The sequence below is a fragment of the Aquila chrysaetos genome, chromosome 24 (genome assembly GCF_900496995.4).
Source record: "Aquila chrysaetos chrysaetos chromosome 24, bAquChr1.4, whole genome shotgun sequence".
Lineage (NCBI taxonomy): Eukaryota > Metazoa > Chordata > Aves > Accipitriformes > Accipitridae > Aquila > Aquila chrysaetos.
In genome coordinates this window covers 5,195,321-5,211,754 of record NC_044027.1, presented here as the reverse complement: position 1 = coordinate 5,211,754, position 16,434 = coordinate 5,195,321, and the positions used below count along the sequence as shown (strand labels likewise).

General features: G+C 61.6%; 2 protein-coding genes and 1 long non-coding RNA gene across 4 annotated transcripts; 2 read left to right on the top strand and 1 right to left on the bottom strand.

Moving 5' to 3' along the window:
• Positions 1–780: 780 nt before the first annotated feature.
• LHFPL5 (LHFPL tetraspan subfamily member 5) lies at positions 781–5,052 on the bottom strand. 2 transcript variants are annotated; one of them, XM_029999551.2, is made up of 4 exons: positions 4,508–5,052; positions 1,718–1,954; positions 1,338–1,369; positions 781–1,089 (listed from the first exon to the last, which is right to left on the bottom strand). In XM_029999551.2, exons 1-3 carry the CDS (start codon positions 4,917–4,919, stop codon positions 1,353–1,355), a joined length of 666 nt encoding a protein of 221 aa, XP_029855411.1. In that variant the 5' UTR covers positions 4,920–5,052; the 3' UTR covers positions 781–1,089; positions 1,338–1,352. The 2 variants fall into 2 exon arrangements, with proteins under 2 accessions (XP_029855411.1, XP_029855412.1); XM_029999552.2 differs by having other exon boundaries at positions 781–1,085; positions 1,337–1,369; positions 4,508–4,961.
• Positions 5,053–5,286: 234 nt separating this feature from the next.
• Positions 5,287–8,264, top strand: CLPS (colipase). The gene is made up of 3 exons (XM_029999572.2): positions 5,287–7,178; positions 7,784–7,906; positions 7,987–8,264. Exons 1-3 carry the CDS (start codon positions 7,083–7,085, stop codon positions 8,122–8,124), a joined length of 357 nt encoding a protein of 118 aa, XP_029855432.1. The 5' UTR covers positions 5,287–7,082; the 3' UTR covers positions 8,125–8,264.
• A 5,428-nt stretch (positions 8,265–13,692) lies between these two features.
• On the top strand, positions 13,693–16,432 carry LOC115334826. Its single transcript, XR_003921269.1, has 2 exons — positions 13,693–14,884; positions 15,652–16,432. It is a non-coding gene; the product is annotated as an uncharacterized LOC115334826 (long non-coding RNA).
• Positions 16,433–16,434: the final 2 nt, after the last annotated feature.

The following is a 16,434-nucleotide window of genomic DNA, read 5'->3' as shown; positions in this document are numbered from 1 at the left end:
TTAGTTTTGATTTTCAGAGACACTGGGAGATGGTGTAGATGAAGATTTTGTTGCTGGTATTGTGATCTGTTTTAAAAGGGGGAGAAGAGTGGTCAATAGCAGGACAGCTCTGCTGGAATTTTTCCATTCTAAAATAGGTTTTTCTCCAAGCCTGTCATCTCTCTGCTGTCTTCCCTAGCAAAGTGTCTTAATAAAACCTTCCCAAACACTTTTTTTTTTTTTAAGGGGGAAGTGTAAAACTGGAAGGTGCTTGTTAGAACTGAATTGAATTGACTGCTGCAGAACCAACCAATTACAGCAAGTAGAAATGAAAATCATAATACAGGTTAACTTGGGGTCCTGACCAGGTAAGAGCTGGATGGGAAGATGTGCTGCTTTGTCTTCTGCAGAAATGGACTGTGCTGAAGGCTGCCGCAGGTGGGTGTTGGATGTGATGATGGCTAAATCAGATTAATCGGGCGGTGTGGTGAGTTGATGCTGACTGGCACCATCTGCTGCAGTTTGCAGGTACTGTTGCAGGCCTGCTGCAGCCCAGCTGCAGCCCAGCAGATCAGTTTGGGTTGGGGTTTTTTTGGTTTTGTTTTGGTTTGTTTTTTTTTTTCCCCCAGAACAGTGCCCTTTTTGAAAGGTTGTGGTTGGTAACTGTTGCCCGGAGTAGGGAGCTGATTCATGGTTTTGCTAGGAATTGGCTGTGTCACCGTATTTTTTCCAAGTACAAGGGGGCAACCTGGGACACGGCAGAGGATTTCCCCTGGCCTGAGACTAGCACAAAACCCAAAATGCTAATTTTTTTTTATTCAGAAGTAATTTCCTTGAAAGAAGGTGTACAAACCCCAAGAAGCAGCAAATTGTTGCCCCTCCCCTTTTCCCCAGGTTTTCTGATAGACTAAAAAAAAAAAAAAAGTGTCCAGTTTGGGCTCTTCCCATCAAATAAACTCCATGAGAGCTGTGAGCCGATAGCGGTCCCTTTGGTGAAAAGAACTGTTGTAGAAAATCCACAGAACTTGGTAAGTTCTCTTGGTAAGTGACTCTTGGAAAAGTCACTTTAAAGAAAAGGGCAGATGGAAGAAGAGCTCTAGGTGTCCCTGGGAAGAGAAAGAACAGGTCAGGTGTTGCCACATGGAGCATTACTTCAAATTTTAACTTTTTTTTCTTTTGTCACTTGGCAAGGATTTCTGTTTTCCTGGTTTCAGGAGGCAAAACAAAGACTATTTCCCCTTTAACCACAAATAAAACCAATCTGAGTATAGCACTGAAATCTATACAGGTGTCAGTCCTTCAGCAACATTACATGTGCTGGGAAGAAGTGTTAAAAACCACTATGGGCATCACTTACGTGGTGATCAGCTCTGTCAGTCATTGCCCTCTTCTGTAAAACAAAAAGATAATTACAGTGTTAATGGGGTATGGTATAAAACTGAAGGTGCAGGTGTGGTTTCCAGGTTTGTTTTCCAATTTAAAACAGGATGGGGAGAAAGGCCCAGGTGGGTGAAATGCAGCCCAGCTCAATCTGGGCTCCTGCCTCGTGCTCCCTTCAATTTTCTGCCTGTTGCTGGCTCTCTCTTTGTCCCTCTGAAGCAGTGTGATGACCATGACAGCTCTCCTGCTTCTCCCACTGGAGGAAGCCACCATCCTCCCAAATAACAGCAATCAGCTGCAGGGTGGAAATGCTCTGCAGCAGGACTGGGGCTGGGAGCTCAGCCCCAGCTGCTTTTACCTTTATTTTCCACTTTAAAATCGGACGGGAGGAGGTTGTCCTGCCGGTTCCCCAACACAAAGGCCAGGAAGGAGAGTATGAGAGCGTCGAGGATGCCGATGATGCAGAGGATGTACGCCCAGCGCACGGTGCAGGCGCCCAGCGTGTACTTGTCCGTCTTGTCCCCGCACATGCGCTTCACCTCGCTCGAGTCCCAGCCGTCGGGGTAGATCAGGCAGCCGATCATCAGCCCGGTAGCTGCGGGGAGAGGGAGACGTTAGAGCGGCCGTGAGCTATCTCCTGAGCTGATAACTGCACGGGGAGAGGGTAGGTGGAGGAGCATGGAACGCGATGCTACAAACAGATAAAATACTATGGACCGGCTAACTGGGCTTAAAGGTGCCCTGTGGTTGCCCGTCATGCGTGGGCTCTGCTTCGTTCACGTTGCTGCAGCCAGCGAGGAGCAGGATTCCGCACGCTGCCTTCCCACGCGCTCGGCACGCGGCTCCCCATCAAGGACAGGCTGCCGCAGCATCTCCCATCGCCGCGTTGCCCAGGCAACATCTCTCCTCTCCTGCCTCCGCACACATCCCCGGCCGTGTCGCTCCAAAGAAATATTTTCTCCAAACAAAACTGGGATGGATTTAGTCTGTACGAAGGGGAGAACCTTGTTATTGCCCTGTGCAGTAGCTGGATTTCAGCTTACGGTTTGCTAATGTAGAGCTGCCGTCAGCAGCAGCGTTGCAGGCAGATTAATTCTGCTTGTTCAGCTGCAGCGGTTCCAGCCCGGCCATGAGCCACCGGCTCCTCCTGCGGCCGCTCTCATCGCCTGACCCCGGCACACACGCGACCTCGGCGGCCGCTCGGCCCTCGGCACGTCCACTTTGTGGCTTTGCCACGGGAGTTGCAACAAACCCAGCACGAGCTGCCGAAGGGCCGTCTTCTGCCGAGCGGCTCGTGTCCCAAAATCTGAGAAGTGCTTTTTTTTTCTCCCCACAAGCTCAGAGAAATTGTTGCATTTGCTGGAGTGACCAGGCTCAGGAGGGAGAAGAGCCAAGCTCATCTGCCAGGCTTTGGGACGTGATTAACGGAGGCTCTTTGTGTCCTCCACTGTTACCTTGGTGCAGAGCATGGAAGTAACTGGTCTTTTACGTGTTTCTGTGCAGGTGTGAGGCCTTCCCAGGCTCCTCTCACACCAAAAACAACCCCGTGGTGGGAGCTCTGGACAAGCAGATGTTTGTCCCTGCCCTTCTCAGACATCTGCAGCCTGCTGCAGCAGCAAGACGCTCCCTCTCCCGTACCTGTGCCTTTTCTCTGTCACTGGGTGCTTGGTAAACCAGAAAACACTTTTGGGGCAGTTGCCTCATGCTTTGCCAATGTTTTTTTCCCTTGGCTTGGGGACAGGAGAGCGGCAAGGCCAGCGGGCAGCTTCCTAGGTCTGCAGAGAGCATTTCTCTTCATTGAGAAGCAGCTGGTTTCTCCTCTATTTAATTACTTTTCCCTGTAGCTAAGAGAGAGGAGGGGCACAGAGAAATGGGGGAAGCTGGAAAGAAATTGCTTCTCCTGTGAAAATACGTCCTGGGTGCAGAGCAAAGGCCAGAAAATGGATCCACTTGTCACCTACACCCTTTTTAAAATAACTCCCAGAAATGCAGCAGGACCTGCACTGCCCCGTGGTGGCTCAAAAACTCCCAAGAGCCAGTCTGGGGCAGAGAAACTGGGCTGTCAGGGATGATTTGGGCTCGTCCGTGTGGCTGGAGGCACCTGTGCCAGGTTTCTCTCCCCCATCCAGCACAAATACGTACATAAAAGCCCCAAATACAACAGCAAAGCCTTTCCCGGCTCCCCGGGAGGCTGAGCTGCCTCAAGCCTCTTATCTAAATCTTTGCTTTGAGCTGGCTTCTTTAGCCGGGAACTGGAGCAACCCCGATGCCACGGCTGTCCTCCCGTGGGGTGTCAGCTGGGGTGTCCCTGCCACGGGGGCACCCGGGCATGGCGGGGGCTGCGGCGGGTCCTGGCATAAATGATTCAGGAGCGGCAAAGGGCTGGGTTGGGTTTCAGCTGGGGCTGTGAAGGCAGGAGCTGGGTTACCGGGTGTCTCGGGTGTCTCACTGTGTTGGGGGAGGGATGGGGAAGGTGGAGATCCACAGGGATGAGCAGAGGGATGTGGGGATGAGTGGAAAAGTAAGAGAACATGGGTGATGATATCAAATCCTATGGTCAGTTCCCTCCTCCTGTTCCACCTTCCCAGTGTGTCATCCCCTGAGCTCAGGGAGTTACCGGTTGCTGCAGGGGGTATTGTAGGTACAAAATAACCCAGCAAAAGTTATCACCGTATCCTCATTAATTCCCGCAGGATCCCTAATATAGCAGGGAGCCCCGTGCGCCGGCCCTGCAGTATTCGGTGCTCTCGGATGGATGCTCTGAAGCTGCACTGTGGGGCAGAGCAGGAGCGACGGCGTTGGGCGATGGCTGGAGGAAAGCCCCCCCCTCCAAGGTAAGCAGGGCCGGGCTGTGGCTGGGCTGTTGGTGTTGCACGATTTTGCAGCAGCAGCACATTGGGGGGGAGCATCGCCCACGCGCAGCGAGTCTGCTGGGTCTCAGCTGCTCTGACAGGCTTTACTTACTGCAAATTCCCTACTGGTAACCAGTAAGGGGGAGCAAATGGGGCACAGAGGTTACGCTGGTGTCCCTTTCACGGCCAGCCCCCCCCACGGTGGAGCTGAGGTGGGGGCAGAGAGGGGAAAGCAGCTCCGGCCCGACCATCGGCAGCCCCCGGCCCCCCCACGCATCGCCCCCGGCCCCGCTCACCTGCCGCCAGCTGCATCCAGGCGCAGACTTTATAGACGGTGGCTGCGTTGCAGAAGAAGAAGAGGCTGAAGCAGAGGATGGAGCCGATGATGAGGAAGGTGGAGATGCCTACGAAGAACATGGCGGTTTTGAAGGCGCTGGAGGGGATGGTGCCGAAATCGAGGGGGCTGCCTTTGCAGATGAGCTCGCCGGTGAGCGCGTTGCCGATGCAGTAGGAGAAGAGGCCGAAGTAGCCGGCCTGCGGCGTGTCGATGCTGTCGCCGATCCAGTACGGTTGGATGAAGGTCACCACCATCAAGATGGAGAAGCAGAGGGTGAAGAGGGCCCAGAGCACCCCCATGGCCCGCGCGTTCCTCACGTAGTTCGTGTGGTAGATCCGAGCCGCCTCCTGCGCCGGCAGCAGCTTGGGCATGGCGGGGGCACCGGTACCGCTACCGGTACCGCTCCCCGGGCACCGGCACCGCTCCCCGGGGCGCCCGGCGCTGCCCCGCCCCGCCCCGGCGGAACGCGGCGAGCGGCGGCGGCGGCGGCGGGACCGCCCCGGGGGGCGGTGGCGCGACCCCCCCTCCCGCCTCCGACGAGCCCGGGGGGGGGACCCGGGAGGAGCCGGCGCGACCCCCAACCCTCCCACCACCGCCACCCCCCGCTCCGCCCCGAGCCGGGATGGGCTCGGGATGCGCCCTGGGAGCCCGGGATGAGCCCCGTACCGCCGGGAATATGTCTCCGGGATGGGCTCTGCACCCCCGGGATGCGCCCCTAGGGTGTGCCCTGTGGCCCCGGGATGGGACCCCGGGACGAGCCCCGTGCCCCAAGGATGCGGCCCCGGGATGTGCCCCGCGGGCGTGCCCCGTATCCCCGGGATGCTCCCTCGGGATGCGCCCCGCGGGCGTGCCCCGTATCCCCGGGATGCTCCCTCGGGATGCGCCCCGTGCCTCCGTCATGTGCCTTGGGATACACCCTGGGATGCGCCCCAGTGCCTGTGGGATGAGCCCCGTGTCCCCACGGATCTGCCCTGGGATGCGCCCTGCGCCCCTGGGCTGTGCTCCAGGATGCGCCCCATGGCCTGCTGTGCGCTCTGGGGTGCACTCTGTGTCCCCCCCCAACGCGCTTTGTGCCCCGGGATGTGCCGAGCACCCCCAGGACGTGTGTCAGGACGTGCCTGGGCTGCACCACGCACCCCTGGATGCATCCCAGGATGTGCCACATGCCCCAGCATGCGCGTTGGGATGCTCCCCAGGGTGACTCTTGCCCCCCCTGATGCACCAGGGGCTGTGCCGTGACCTCCAGGGTGTCCCCCAAATGCCGTGCCCCCTTGGCTGCTCCCCTCTGCCCTCCCAGCTGCTGTCACCAGAGTCTTCCCCCACTGGAGGGGGGGTGCATGGGGTGCTGCATCATGGGGATGGGGGGGCTGCAGACCCCTGGAGCCCCCCTGTCTACTCCAGGGCTGGCTGGGGCTGCAGGCAGGGAGGGGACAGTCCCCACAGCTCCGCTGCAGAAAGGGAAATGGCTCATCCTGCTGCCGGGACACTCTGGGGCATCAGCCAGCACCTGGGGCAGGGCCAGCTCTCTGCCAGGCTCCAGTGTCCTGCTGCCGGAGGAACGTGGGCAGCCCCGGAGCCTGCCCCGACGCGCTGCGGGCATTTGCAGCCACCTTGGGACCTTTCTCCAGGAGTCACATCTGCTCTGCATCCCAAGGGACCGCAGAGGCTCAGCTCCCACCGTGGGACCCGGATGACACATGCCAGCGTGACGGTCACCCTGCAGCCAGCGCCAGCCTCAGCGTCACCCCTGCGGCCGCCGAAGGCCAGGGCTGCCCCGGCGTTAATCATTGCCGAGAGCGGTCAGGCCAAGGCGGGCGCGAAAAGCTGTGCCGTTCCCAGGGCTGTTTTCCTTTCATCAGCCGTGTCCCCCAAGCACTGAAACACTGAGAGCAAATATCGGGCAGGGCAAGGTGAGATGGCAGCCCACGGGCTGGGGACCTCGGTGGGCTCCGGAGCACCGAGCGAGGCCGGCGGGATGCTAGCAGGGGGGTGGGCTTGCTCCTGCCACACTTTGGGCTTTCTCGAGTGGGTTTCTTGGCATCTGTGATCATAACGTTTGAGCAATGGAGGATCTGGGGATTGGTGCTTTCCCACGGAGCAGAGCTCCTGCCGTGGCACCGGTTCTCGCTTTGCCCATAAACCCATCAGCAGCACCCAGCAAGGAGGGTGTCCTGGAGAACCCCAGCTCCACGGCTCCCTGCAGGCAGGGCGAAGGAGAGGAGGGAAGACTGGAAATCCCCCCCGGGAGAAGCACAGGAGTGCCGTTACTTCGCATTGGCTTTGGCCAAAGGAGCTGCCAAAGGGCAGGCTGGCATCGCCAGTGTGGCATGGTCACCTGGGGACAGGGCGAGTTGTCCCCATCGTGGCACCGCCTGGCAGCACGGCCATCGCTGTTTCCCTGCCCTGGGCAGGGCGTCGCGGCGCAGCCCCAATGCCACGAGTTGGGGTGTGATAGGAGCAGCCACATCAGCTGATGGAGACGCCCGCTATAAAGCGCCCGCCGGCCCCGTGGCGGAGACACGAGTGAGCCCACCATGGCCAACGTGCTGTCCCCCTCCCTGCTCCTGGTCCTGCTGCTCCTGGCCCCGGCCCTGCCCGCCCCGCATGAGCGAGGGCTCATCTTCAACTTGGTAAGAGGGATGCCAACCTGGTCCTTGCCACAGCCGGGGGACGCCCCGAGTGCTGCAATGGGGGGGTTGGAGGGGTCCGCGGTGCTTTGGTCTCTGGCAGCAGCTACGTGGGGGAGCCCCGGGGTGACGGCTGCAGCTGCCGAGAGCAAAACTTATTGTGGCTGGGGAAACTGAGGCAGGTGGGGATGGCGTGCTGTGTTTTTAGGGGTTGGAGGGATCTCAGAGCCTGGGAAAGCGCCTGTGCAAAGGGACAGGGAAGCCTGAACGTGGATGGGATTGAAGCTCTCAGCTGCCTGTGCCAGTGAGGACCCCCTCCCTGGGGGGCTCGCAGGCAATGGGCAGGGGTGACGCTTTCCCAGCGGTGTCTCAGCCCTATTCCCGTGAGCCCAGCAGAAACCAGCACTTCAGCGGGTGGTATTTTGGGCCAGACCGAGGAACTGCTGCAGGGCGGGAGGCTTGGGGGTGCTGGCAGCAGTGCTGAGCCCCAGCCAAAAGGCAGAGCTGGTGTCCGACACCCACCCAAAGCCCCCGGACCCATGCCTGGGGGGGGGATTAAGGGGGCGACAGAGAAGGACCCGGTGCTCACGCCCTGCGTCATGGTGCAGGACACGGGGGAGCTGTGCCTGCAGAGCGCCCAGTGCAAGAGCGGCTGCTGCCACCGGCACAGCGGCCTGAGCCTGGCCCGATGCGCACCGAAGGCGGCCGAGTTCCAGAAGTGCTCTCCGAAGGTACGTCCTCCCCTTCTCCCGGGGGTGGCCGGGGACAGGGGCACGTCCCCCGCGCTGCACCGTGCCTTGGTTCTCCACAGAGCCTCTATGGGGTCTACTACGAATGTCCCTGCGAGAGCGGCTTGAACTGCGACGTTGATAAGACCATCGTGGGCTCCATCACCAACAGCGACTTCGGTACCTGCAAGGATCCCCGGAGCTCCGACGGGTCGCGGTGAAGGAAAAGAGACCCTCCCCGGTGTCACGCCCCATGCTGCCCCTGCCACCCTGCTTTTATCCCCTCCCCAGGGATGCCCGGACCTGCCCGCGCTGCCCCGGCTGCGGGGGGGAGGTTCGAGTAAACAGCATCTTCTGCCGAGCTGCAAGCCAGCGTTTTCACTCGACGTGTCCCTCCGGCCTGGGACGGGAGCAGCAGGGCCAGAAGGTGCCGGAAAAAGCCACAGGGACGTGACGGCTTTACCTATATGCGTGTGCGCATCGTACGCAATTGTATAATAATCTGGGCCGGGCCAGCAGCGAGCCATGGGGTGAGCTCTGCTCGGGGGGAGCGTTAGCAAAGGGGGTGCAGGGAGGGGGAAGATGCAGCAGCCCCAGGATCCGAGGGAGCTGTCGGGTTGTGCTCGACTCGGTTTATTTGCCGCTGCCGCTGCTTTGGTTGGAAACGTCCCCTAGAAAAGGTTTGTCGCCGAAAAAGAGGGACTCGAAGGTGGTGTCGAAGCTGTGGGGGTGCTCGGTGGTTGTGTCTGCCTCTGCCGCGTCGCACTGCGGGCGCTGGATGACCCTGCGCGCCGGGAGCTGCTCCTCCTCCTCGCAGCGGGCGGACGTGGCCAGGAGGTGGTCGGCTGGGTGGGAGTCCTCCCCGAAAAGGACTTTGTACGGGCGGCGGTTGTACGCGCCATGGGGGCCCTTCGTGCAGCACCCCCACCAGCATCTTTTACAGCAGCTTGTCTGGCTGTGAGATGTGCAGCGAGTTTTGGGAATTCGGGATGGACCTGGGGCGAGGTGATGCTGGGAGCAGCCCCAGCTGGCGGCGAGGCGGCAAATCCCCTTAACTCTGCCCCTGGCAGAGCGGTGCCCTGGGCAGGGTGGGCTGCGGGGGGGTGATGCCCAGCTCGGAGCCAGTGGTTTGGGCATGGGGAGGGGGCACAGATGTGCTGCGGAGGAGTGAGGAAGAGGAGGCACCTGCCTGGCAGAGCTGGAGGGGCAGCAGGAGGCGAGGGGGTCACCGGAGGGGGGGTTCTTGGCTTCTCCGGTGCCATCCTCACCCCGCGTGTTTCTATCCCTGGGGGCAAAAGGAGCACCAGCACCCACAGTGTCGCTCCCCATCGCCCCGAGGGGCCGGGCACCCCATGGTGGCTCTGCACTGGGGGGGGGCGGGATGGGGGGACGGGGGCTGTACAGGGCAGCTGAGGATGTCCTGCAGGAAACTTTCTTTCCAGGACAAGGGTGACCAGCAGCTTGAGGATGTGCACCTGCAGAAACACCGGGGACACGGCTGGGAGGGTGGCACAGCCAGGGGGGTCCCCACCCCGTGGGGGGGGGGATACGGGGGGCAGCGTGGGGACAGGGCAGGGGATGCTTCAGGGACCTGCTGGCCCCTGCAAGCCTGGCTCAGTGGAGCTGCAAGAGGGGAAAATGCTGACCTGGATTTTAGTTTGAAACTTGTGGTGGGTGATGAAAGCGTTGAGGGTCTTGGTCTCGTTGTCGTGGTGGTCCCGGCAGAAGGCCACCAGGTCCACGTCCTCGTGGGTGTGGAATGAGGTCTGGAGGAAGGGGGAGATGGGAATGGGGACAGGGACGGGGACAGCAGCCCCTCTCCTGCGGCAGACAGGCACCCCCGGGCAGAGCGAGGGGGGACGTGGGGCAGGTGACATGGGACACGGGGTCTCTCCCTGGCTTCGCCATCTACATGGGGTCCCCAGCCCCACACGTCATTCCACACCAGTGGGGAGCACCCTGGAGAGGCTGGCATCACCCAGGACACATACTGGGGATACTGGGAGCCCTGCCTCTGCCCAGGGCCAGCCTCGTCCGGGGCTTTGCATCCTTGGCATGGGCAGGATGCGGCCAACGTCCAGACTCCGGCAGTGCCAGGACCAGCAGAGGGCAGCCGCAGTGTGCCCGCAGCCTGGGCCCCCCCCAGCCCTGGGGACCCCCCCCAGCCTAGCAGGGACCCCCCCAACCCCAGGGGCAGCTCAGCCTCGGGGGGGGGAGGGGCCTGAAATGCACCCAGCCCCATAGACCTGACACCCCTTGAGCCCTGCTTTGGGGTTCACCCCCTCCCTGGAGGGGGAAGATATTGGGGGGGGATGGCCAGCCTGGGCCAATTCCTGGTGTATATGATGGGGATTTTGGGGTGTCCCCATTTTTGGGGTGTCCCTATGTTGGCAGGAGGAGGATGGGGGCACTGGAGAGGTGGGAAGGGGGTGTCTGTGTTGGGGGGGGACACACACCACATGAACGGGCTCCCGCCCCATCTCAGCCCTATATTTACTGGTGAAGCGGCAGCTTTATTTTGGCAGCTCTGGGCTGGTAAATATTGGCTTAAACCGAAAACCAGACGCCTGACTCACGGAGTCTTAACAAACACAGGAAGGGGCCCCCGGCGCGTGTGGGGTGCTGCCAGCCCTGGGGACGGGGGGGGGGGCCTACGCCAGGGTGGGGGCACCCTGAGCTGGGAGGGGGGGTATGAACAGGGCATCCTTGTGCCGGCAGATTTTGTTGCAGTGAGGTCCCTGGCTGGGCTGGGGGGGACTTAGGGGGATGCCCCCCTCCCGCCGGGGACCCTGGGCGATGGAGGGTGTGCAAGCGTTGGGGTGCCCCTTCCTTCCACCTTGCTTTGCACAGTGTCCCCCCCCCCCAGCTAAAAAGCAAGGAGGAGAAGTATGAGGCCGAAAGAGCATCGCAGGGGGGGCAACACAAGCCCCCCCTCCAGTCTCACCCCATCACCAGGGTTGCACCCCACTTTGCATGGCAGCAGTGCAACCCCATCCCCAGCTGCTGGCGTGACCCTGGTGCCCCCCCCCCCAGCACCCTGTTTGGAGCTTGGGGGGGGGGGCATGGGGGCATGCACCCCCCCAGGATCTCAGTTCACCCTGGGCAATGAAGAGGTGCAAGCATTGGGGTGCCCCTTCCTCCCACCCTGCTTTGCACAGGGCCCCCCCCCCTTGATTAAAAAGCAACAAGGAGAAGTATGAGGCTGAAGGGGCGTTACGGGGGGGGGGTACCCCACGCCCCCCCCCCCCCGTGTCACCCCATCACCAGGCTTGCACCCCACTTTGCACCCCCATCCCTTCCTGCTCACCCATGGGGTGCCCCCAGTGTCCCCCAATACACCGGGGGGGGGTGGCCTGGGAGGTTTTCCCGCCCCCCCCGCTGTCCCCCCCCCCCGCCCGGGCTGTTTTTACCAGGAGGGTACAGGATGTTCTCGCAGAGCCGCGCTCCCTCTCCCCAACCTCCCTCCTCCCTCTCTCCCCCCCCCTTTCCGCCAGCCCTCGGCCTTCACCTCTTCTCCTCCGCGCTGCTTTAACCCTTTTTTTCGCAAAACGCTGCCTTTTCCTCTCCTCGGCAGTAATTTCTTTTTGCGTTTCTGCAAAGATGCGCTCGAAGCTCCTTTTCTCTGCCCATCCCGGGGTGTCCCTGCACCCCCAATTCACCGCACTCTTCCCCCCCCCCCCATGTACCATCATGAGTTGGGGGTGCAGGGGGGGTCTCCAGTGGGGTGCCCACCCGATGCCCATCCTCGCAGACACCCCCAGCAAAGACCCCCCCCCTCAAATGGGGAGCACCCTCCTAGCTCTGACAACTCCCCCCAAAAAAGGGGGCCGGGGGGGGGGGGTTTGCTCTTGCAGCCTTCACCCTGTTGGGTAAATGCTTTTGGGGGGGGCTGAGCTGCCCCCCACCCTCACAGAGGATCCTGGGCAGGCAGCAGCCCCATAGCACCTAGCTTAGGGCAGTGATTTCGGGGGGGGGGGGCAGACCCCAGGCACAGCCTGATTTCCCCTCCAACCCCCCCAGTTTGCTGCAGACTGGTGTCATGCAGGGGCCCGATCCTGCGGCGGGGTCAGGGGTTCTCATGGGGTTTGGGTGGGTGGGTGCTGGGGGTGCCTGTGCTTCGTGGGAGGCTCGTGCTGCGGGAACGCACCCGAGGGGCTGCCCGGATGCGTCTGGGGGTACACGGAGGTATTTGGGGGTGCCCCAGAGGTGTTTAGGGGTGCTCAGAGGCATCTGGGGCTGCCTGCTTGCTTTTGCAGCTGGGTTTTATTTTTCCCCCCCTCTGGATGACTTTTCCCCCCCCCAGTTTCGGTTGGGGCATGGCAGGGCGGTGGCTGGTGCAGCTGGGGGGGCAGTGGCCCCCCTCGGGGTATCCCTCGGCCAGGGTGGCTTTTGGCTGGAGGTGGCCACTGCGTTTGCAAAGCAGGAGCCGCAGGGATGAAGCACGTCCCTGCGGGGTGTGGGACACCCCAACCAGCACCGGGGGCTCGGGGAACCCCAAATCCCTGGGGAGATGGCCCAGTTTGCCCCCACCACCCAGTGCCGACATGGGACACCTCAAGCTGGACCTGCAGCAGCAAAGCCCCCACGGCAGGTCCAAGCCATGGGGTACAACGGGGGGCAGACCCCCCGCACACCCAACTGCAGCCCCCAGGGATGTGGGGGCCTGATCCTGCAACTTCCAATTGCGTTTTCCTAAATCTGGGCCAGGTTTGCACCATCCTGGGGAGATGGTTTAGGGATGGAGCTGGCAAGAAGCCGTGCTTCAAGCTCTCGCTGGAGGGAAAGCAACCTTTCTAGCAACAACAAAAAAAAAAAATTCATGAAAAGCTCTGGTTTGCCTCTTCTTGCCAAAACCAATTGTTGAAGATTTTTCCCGGCCTCTCCGGCTTTGCCTTCGCATGTGACGGAGGGAACAATGTCAGACACTCTCCTGTTTTTCCGCTCCGATATTTTTCCCTGGGGTTGGAAGAGGGGAAGGACCTAGCGGGCAGGCAGGGACCGGTTCCAGGCAAACCGCAGCCCCGGGGGGGCCCCAAAACCTGGTGTGGGGGTCCCCGTCCCTCCTCCATCCTTCAGGGTTGGCTTTGGGGCTGGGAGCATGGCCAGGGGTGGGGGCCCTTGAGGATGCTCCCCCAGCCCAGAGCAGCCCAGGGCTGAGGACTGCCCAGCTCGGGGCAGTAGTGGAGGTTGCAAGTGGGACACGGGGACACAGAGGTGGCCCCGGGGGACATCCAGGCACCCCACGCACCTCCATGAACCCCTCCTGGTGCTTCCCAGCGGGGCACAAGTGGAAAAATCCTCAGGCTGAATTATTTGCGGTGCTGGAGGAATTAATTAGCGCAATATGGGGAGGTGGGGAGGGCGAGGGGGGGCTGAGGGGCTGGGGGGGGGATTAAATCCAGGGAGAGCTCAAGGCTGGGTGCTTTGTGACAGCCAGGTTTGGGGGGGGGGGGTGGCTCCCCCCAGCTGGGATCCCCCTCGCTGGGTATTTTTAGCATTAAAACCCCCCAAAATGCTGGTGAGCTGGGGAGGGGGGGAGCGGGCCAGCACCGGGGGTGGGAGGGAAATGCAGGGGAGATATTGGGGTGGGGGTACTGGGGTGGTGCTGGGGATGCGCTACGGGGGATGCTGAAAGGGGTGTGGGGGGGTGATGCCCCCTTGCAGGCACAGCCCCCCTCTCCCGGCAGGGTCTCCCCCCACCTCCCCGGTGCCCCCCCCGGCCCCGGCTGCCGAGGCAGGCTGTCCCTGCGCTCCCGCTCCCGGTACATCGCGTCCCCAGGGCGGGCTCCTGGCTCCCGGCCCGGCCGGGGCTGCTCCGAGCAGGGACAGGAGCCGACCCCGGCCGCCCCCCCCCCCCCCCCCCCCGCCCCGGGCTCCCCCCATTGCGGCTTATGGGGTTGGGGATGCTGCGGCGGGGGGCGAAGCCCTGGGAGCTGGGGGGGGGGGAAGTTTGGGGGGGGGGGGGTGCAGCCGTAGCACTGGCCTGAGTCACGCTTGTGCATGTCCCTTCTGGGGGCGACGTCCCCCCCCCCACCCCAGGGCAGGGAGGGGGGGATCCCTCCCGGGTGTTTTTGGGGTGCAGATCCCTCCGGTGGGAGCATCCCCACGGCACGGTACAGCCTCGCTGCTGAGCATCCCCGGGGGTGCTGCACCCTCCGCCGACCCCTGCACCTAACGCAGGAGAGGGGTGCCACCTTGCACCCCGACACCCCAATCCCGGCGGGGCAGGCGGGGAGCCCCAGCCACCCCCAGTCACTCGCCCGCCCCGGCAGAGGCTGGTACAGTTCGTTACGTCCAGACCGGAATGTACTTTGTGTTCGAAGTGGCCCCAGGCCAGGACGGCAAAGCCGGACTTTATTTATCCTCCCCGCTCCGGCCCCGCTGCATCCTGCCCTCGCTTGTGCGGGGTTGGATCTCCGGTGGGGCTGGGGGACCTCTGGACCCTGCCCCCCCCCCCCCCCCCCCAACTCATCTCCAGTCAGGGGGTGCAGGGATTTTCCCTCTTTTCCCCAGGGTGGAAATAATCTGGGAAAATATTTGTGTCCTTTCGACCGGTAAAAGCCGTCCCCGGTGTCTGGAGGGAGACGTGGACTTGGGGACCGATCCAGCCCCGGCAAAGCCTCTGGCTGGAGGTACCCCCGCCTGCTTGCATGAGGTTTTTTTGCAACGAGGGCCGGCGTTTCGGATCGCAACCCGGAAATTTATGGATTGGAAATGCGGGGGGAAAGGGCCAGCCCTGGCCACGCTGGGCGACGGGACAGGATCAGGCCTGCGATGGAGCAGGGGCTGCTCCGGGGGTCCCCCCCGCGTGCCGGGGATGCCTCAGCCCCTCTGCCGGTAAAAATTTATGGCGGGAGCCGTGAGTCCGAGCAAAGAGAGGGGGGTCGCAGCCGGAGGAGGGATCACCCAGGGCTGGATCCGGCCGCTTGCCACCGGCCGGGCTCCACGATGACACCCAGTATCCCACCCATGGCCTCTCCGGTAGGAACATTTGGAGGGGGGATTTCATGCAGAAAGCAGCTTGCCGGCTGCTACGCACCCCCTGGCTCAAGCATCCCCATGCCAAGCGGGTGGTCTTGCCCTGCTGGCCCCCCCCCCCCCAACTCCCCCCCCAGTGTCCCCCCATGTCCCCTTGGCCCCACCGTCCGTCCCTGCCGCCGGCGCAGCTGCACCCACGGCCGGTGACGGGGACAGCGTGTCCTCCCGTACTCTGCTGCCTGTTGTGCAACACCCGGCTGCACCTCCCGTAAACACCCGGCTCCCCGCGACCGCGCTCCTGCCACGCTGCGCCCCGTCCCACGGGTGACAAATCGGGCCCTCGGAGGGGTGCACGTGGTGGGGAAAGGGGGTGCCACGGCACCACCAGGCTGCAAAAAGCGGCTTTGCTCCCCAAAATGGGCAGCGGGCAGGGATCTGGGTACCGGGGGGCGAAGGATGGATTTGGTCCCCCTGGGAGGGGGAGCATCTCGCACGGGTCATCTGCCGCGGGGCCATCGATTTAAACCCGGGGCCATCGATTCGTGCTGTCACATGTGGAAGGAAACCAGGAGAAAACCCATTTCCTCTGCTCTCCAACACGCTTGAGAGATTCACCGATGCAGCTTTTAGCTGCGAAGCCGAGGCAGAGGGACGCCTCTCCTCCCCGCGCTCTCAAGGCAGATTAACGCCGGTTATTTTTAGCAGAAGACAAGCATGAATAAAAATATCCCCTATTTTATTTTAAATTTTTTTTTTTCTTTTTTTTCCAGAACTGCCATTCTCACATCACATAAGGTGCTCGGGGGCTGGCACGAGGAAGGACATCGCCGGCAAAAGGGAGGTCTCTGGGATTTGCTTCCCGGTTCCGGTGGGGGGCAAGGGTTTCCCCCAGACCCCTTGTCCTTTCGGGGCCGGGTGACGGTCGCGTGGCGGGCACAGGGCTGGGGCAGGACATGTGCGGCCAGCTGGATGGCGAGGGGGAACAAGCAGTGCCCCTGGCAGCCGCCCCGAAGCCGGCTGGGATTATTTATGGAGCAGATTTCCTCCAGGTTGTGTTACAGGGATGGGGGGGACGGGGCAGAGCCCGGCACAGGGGAAAGGGGGTGTGTTTTGGGCATCCCACCACCCAAGAAAGCAGAGCGAGCCAGGGGGTCCGGCACTGGTATCGCGGTGGTTTGGAAGATGTCTTTTAAAAAAAAACACTCTGGTGTTTTCTTCCCATGTATTTTGCCTTTTTTTTTTTTTTTTCCTATGCAAACAAACTTAGCTTTATTGTGGTGCAAGGACAAAGCAGGCTGGACCCCCCCTGCCGCCGCCGCCATCAGTCCCATGCTATTTTTCAGGGCTTAGGTGTTATCTAAGGGGCCTGCATAAAATTAAGCTGCGGGGTTTCCTGATACTGGAAACCCACAATACTTCTTTGGTAAATGGAAATTTAAAGCTCTTGGAGGCTGGGTGGGAAATGTTTAAAACCAAAATGCAAGATTCACCTGGGTTATTTTAGAGAGGGAAAAATGAAACGTCATGAAAATAAATCTTTTTTTTTCTAAAGT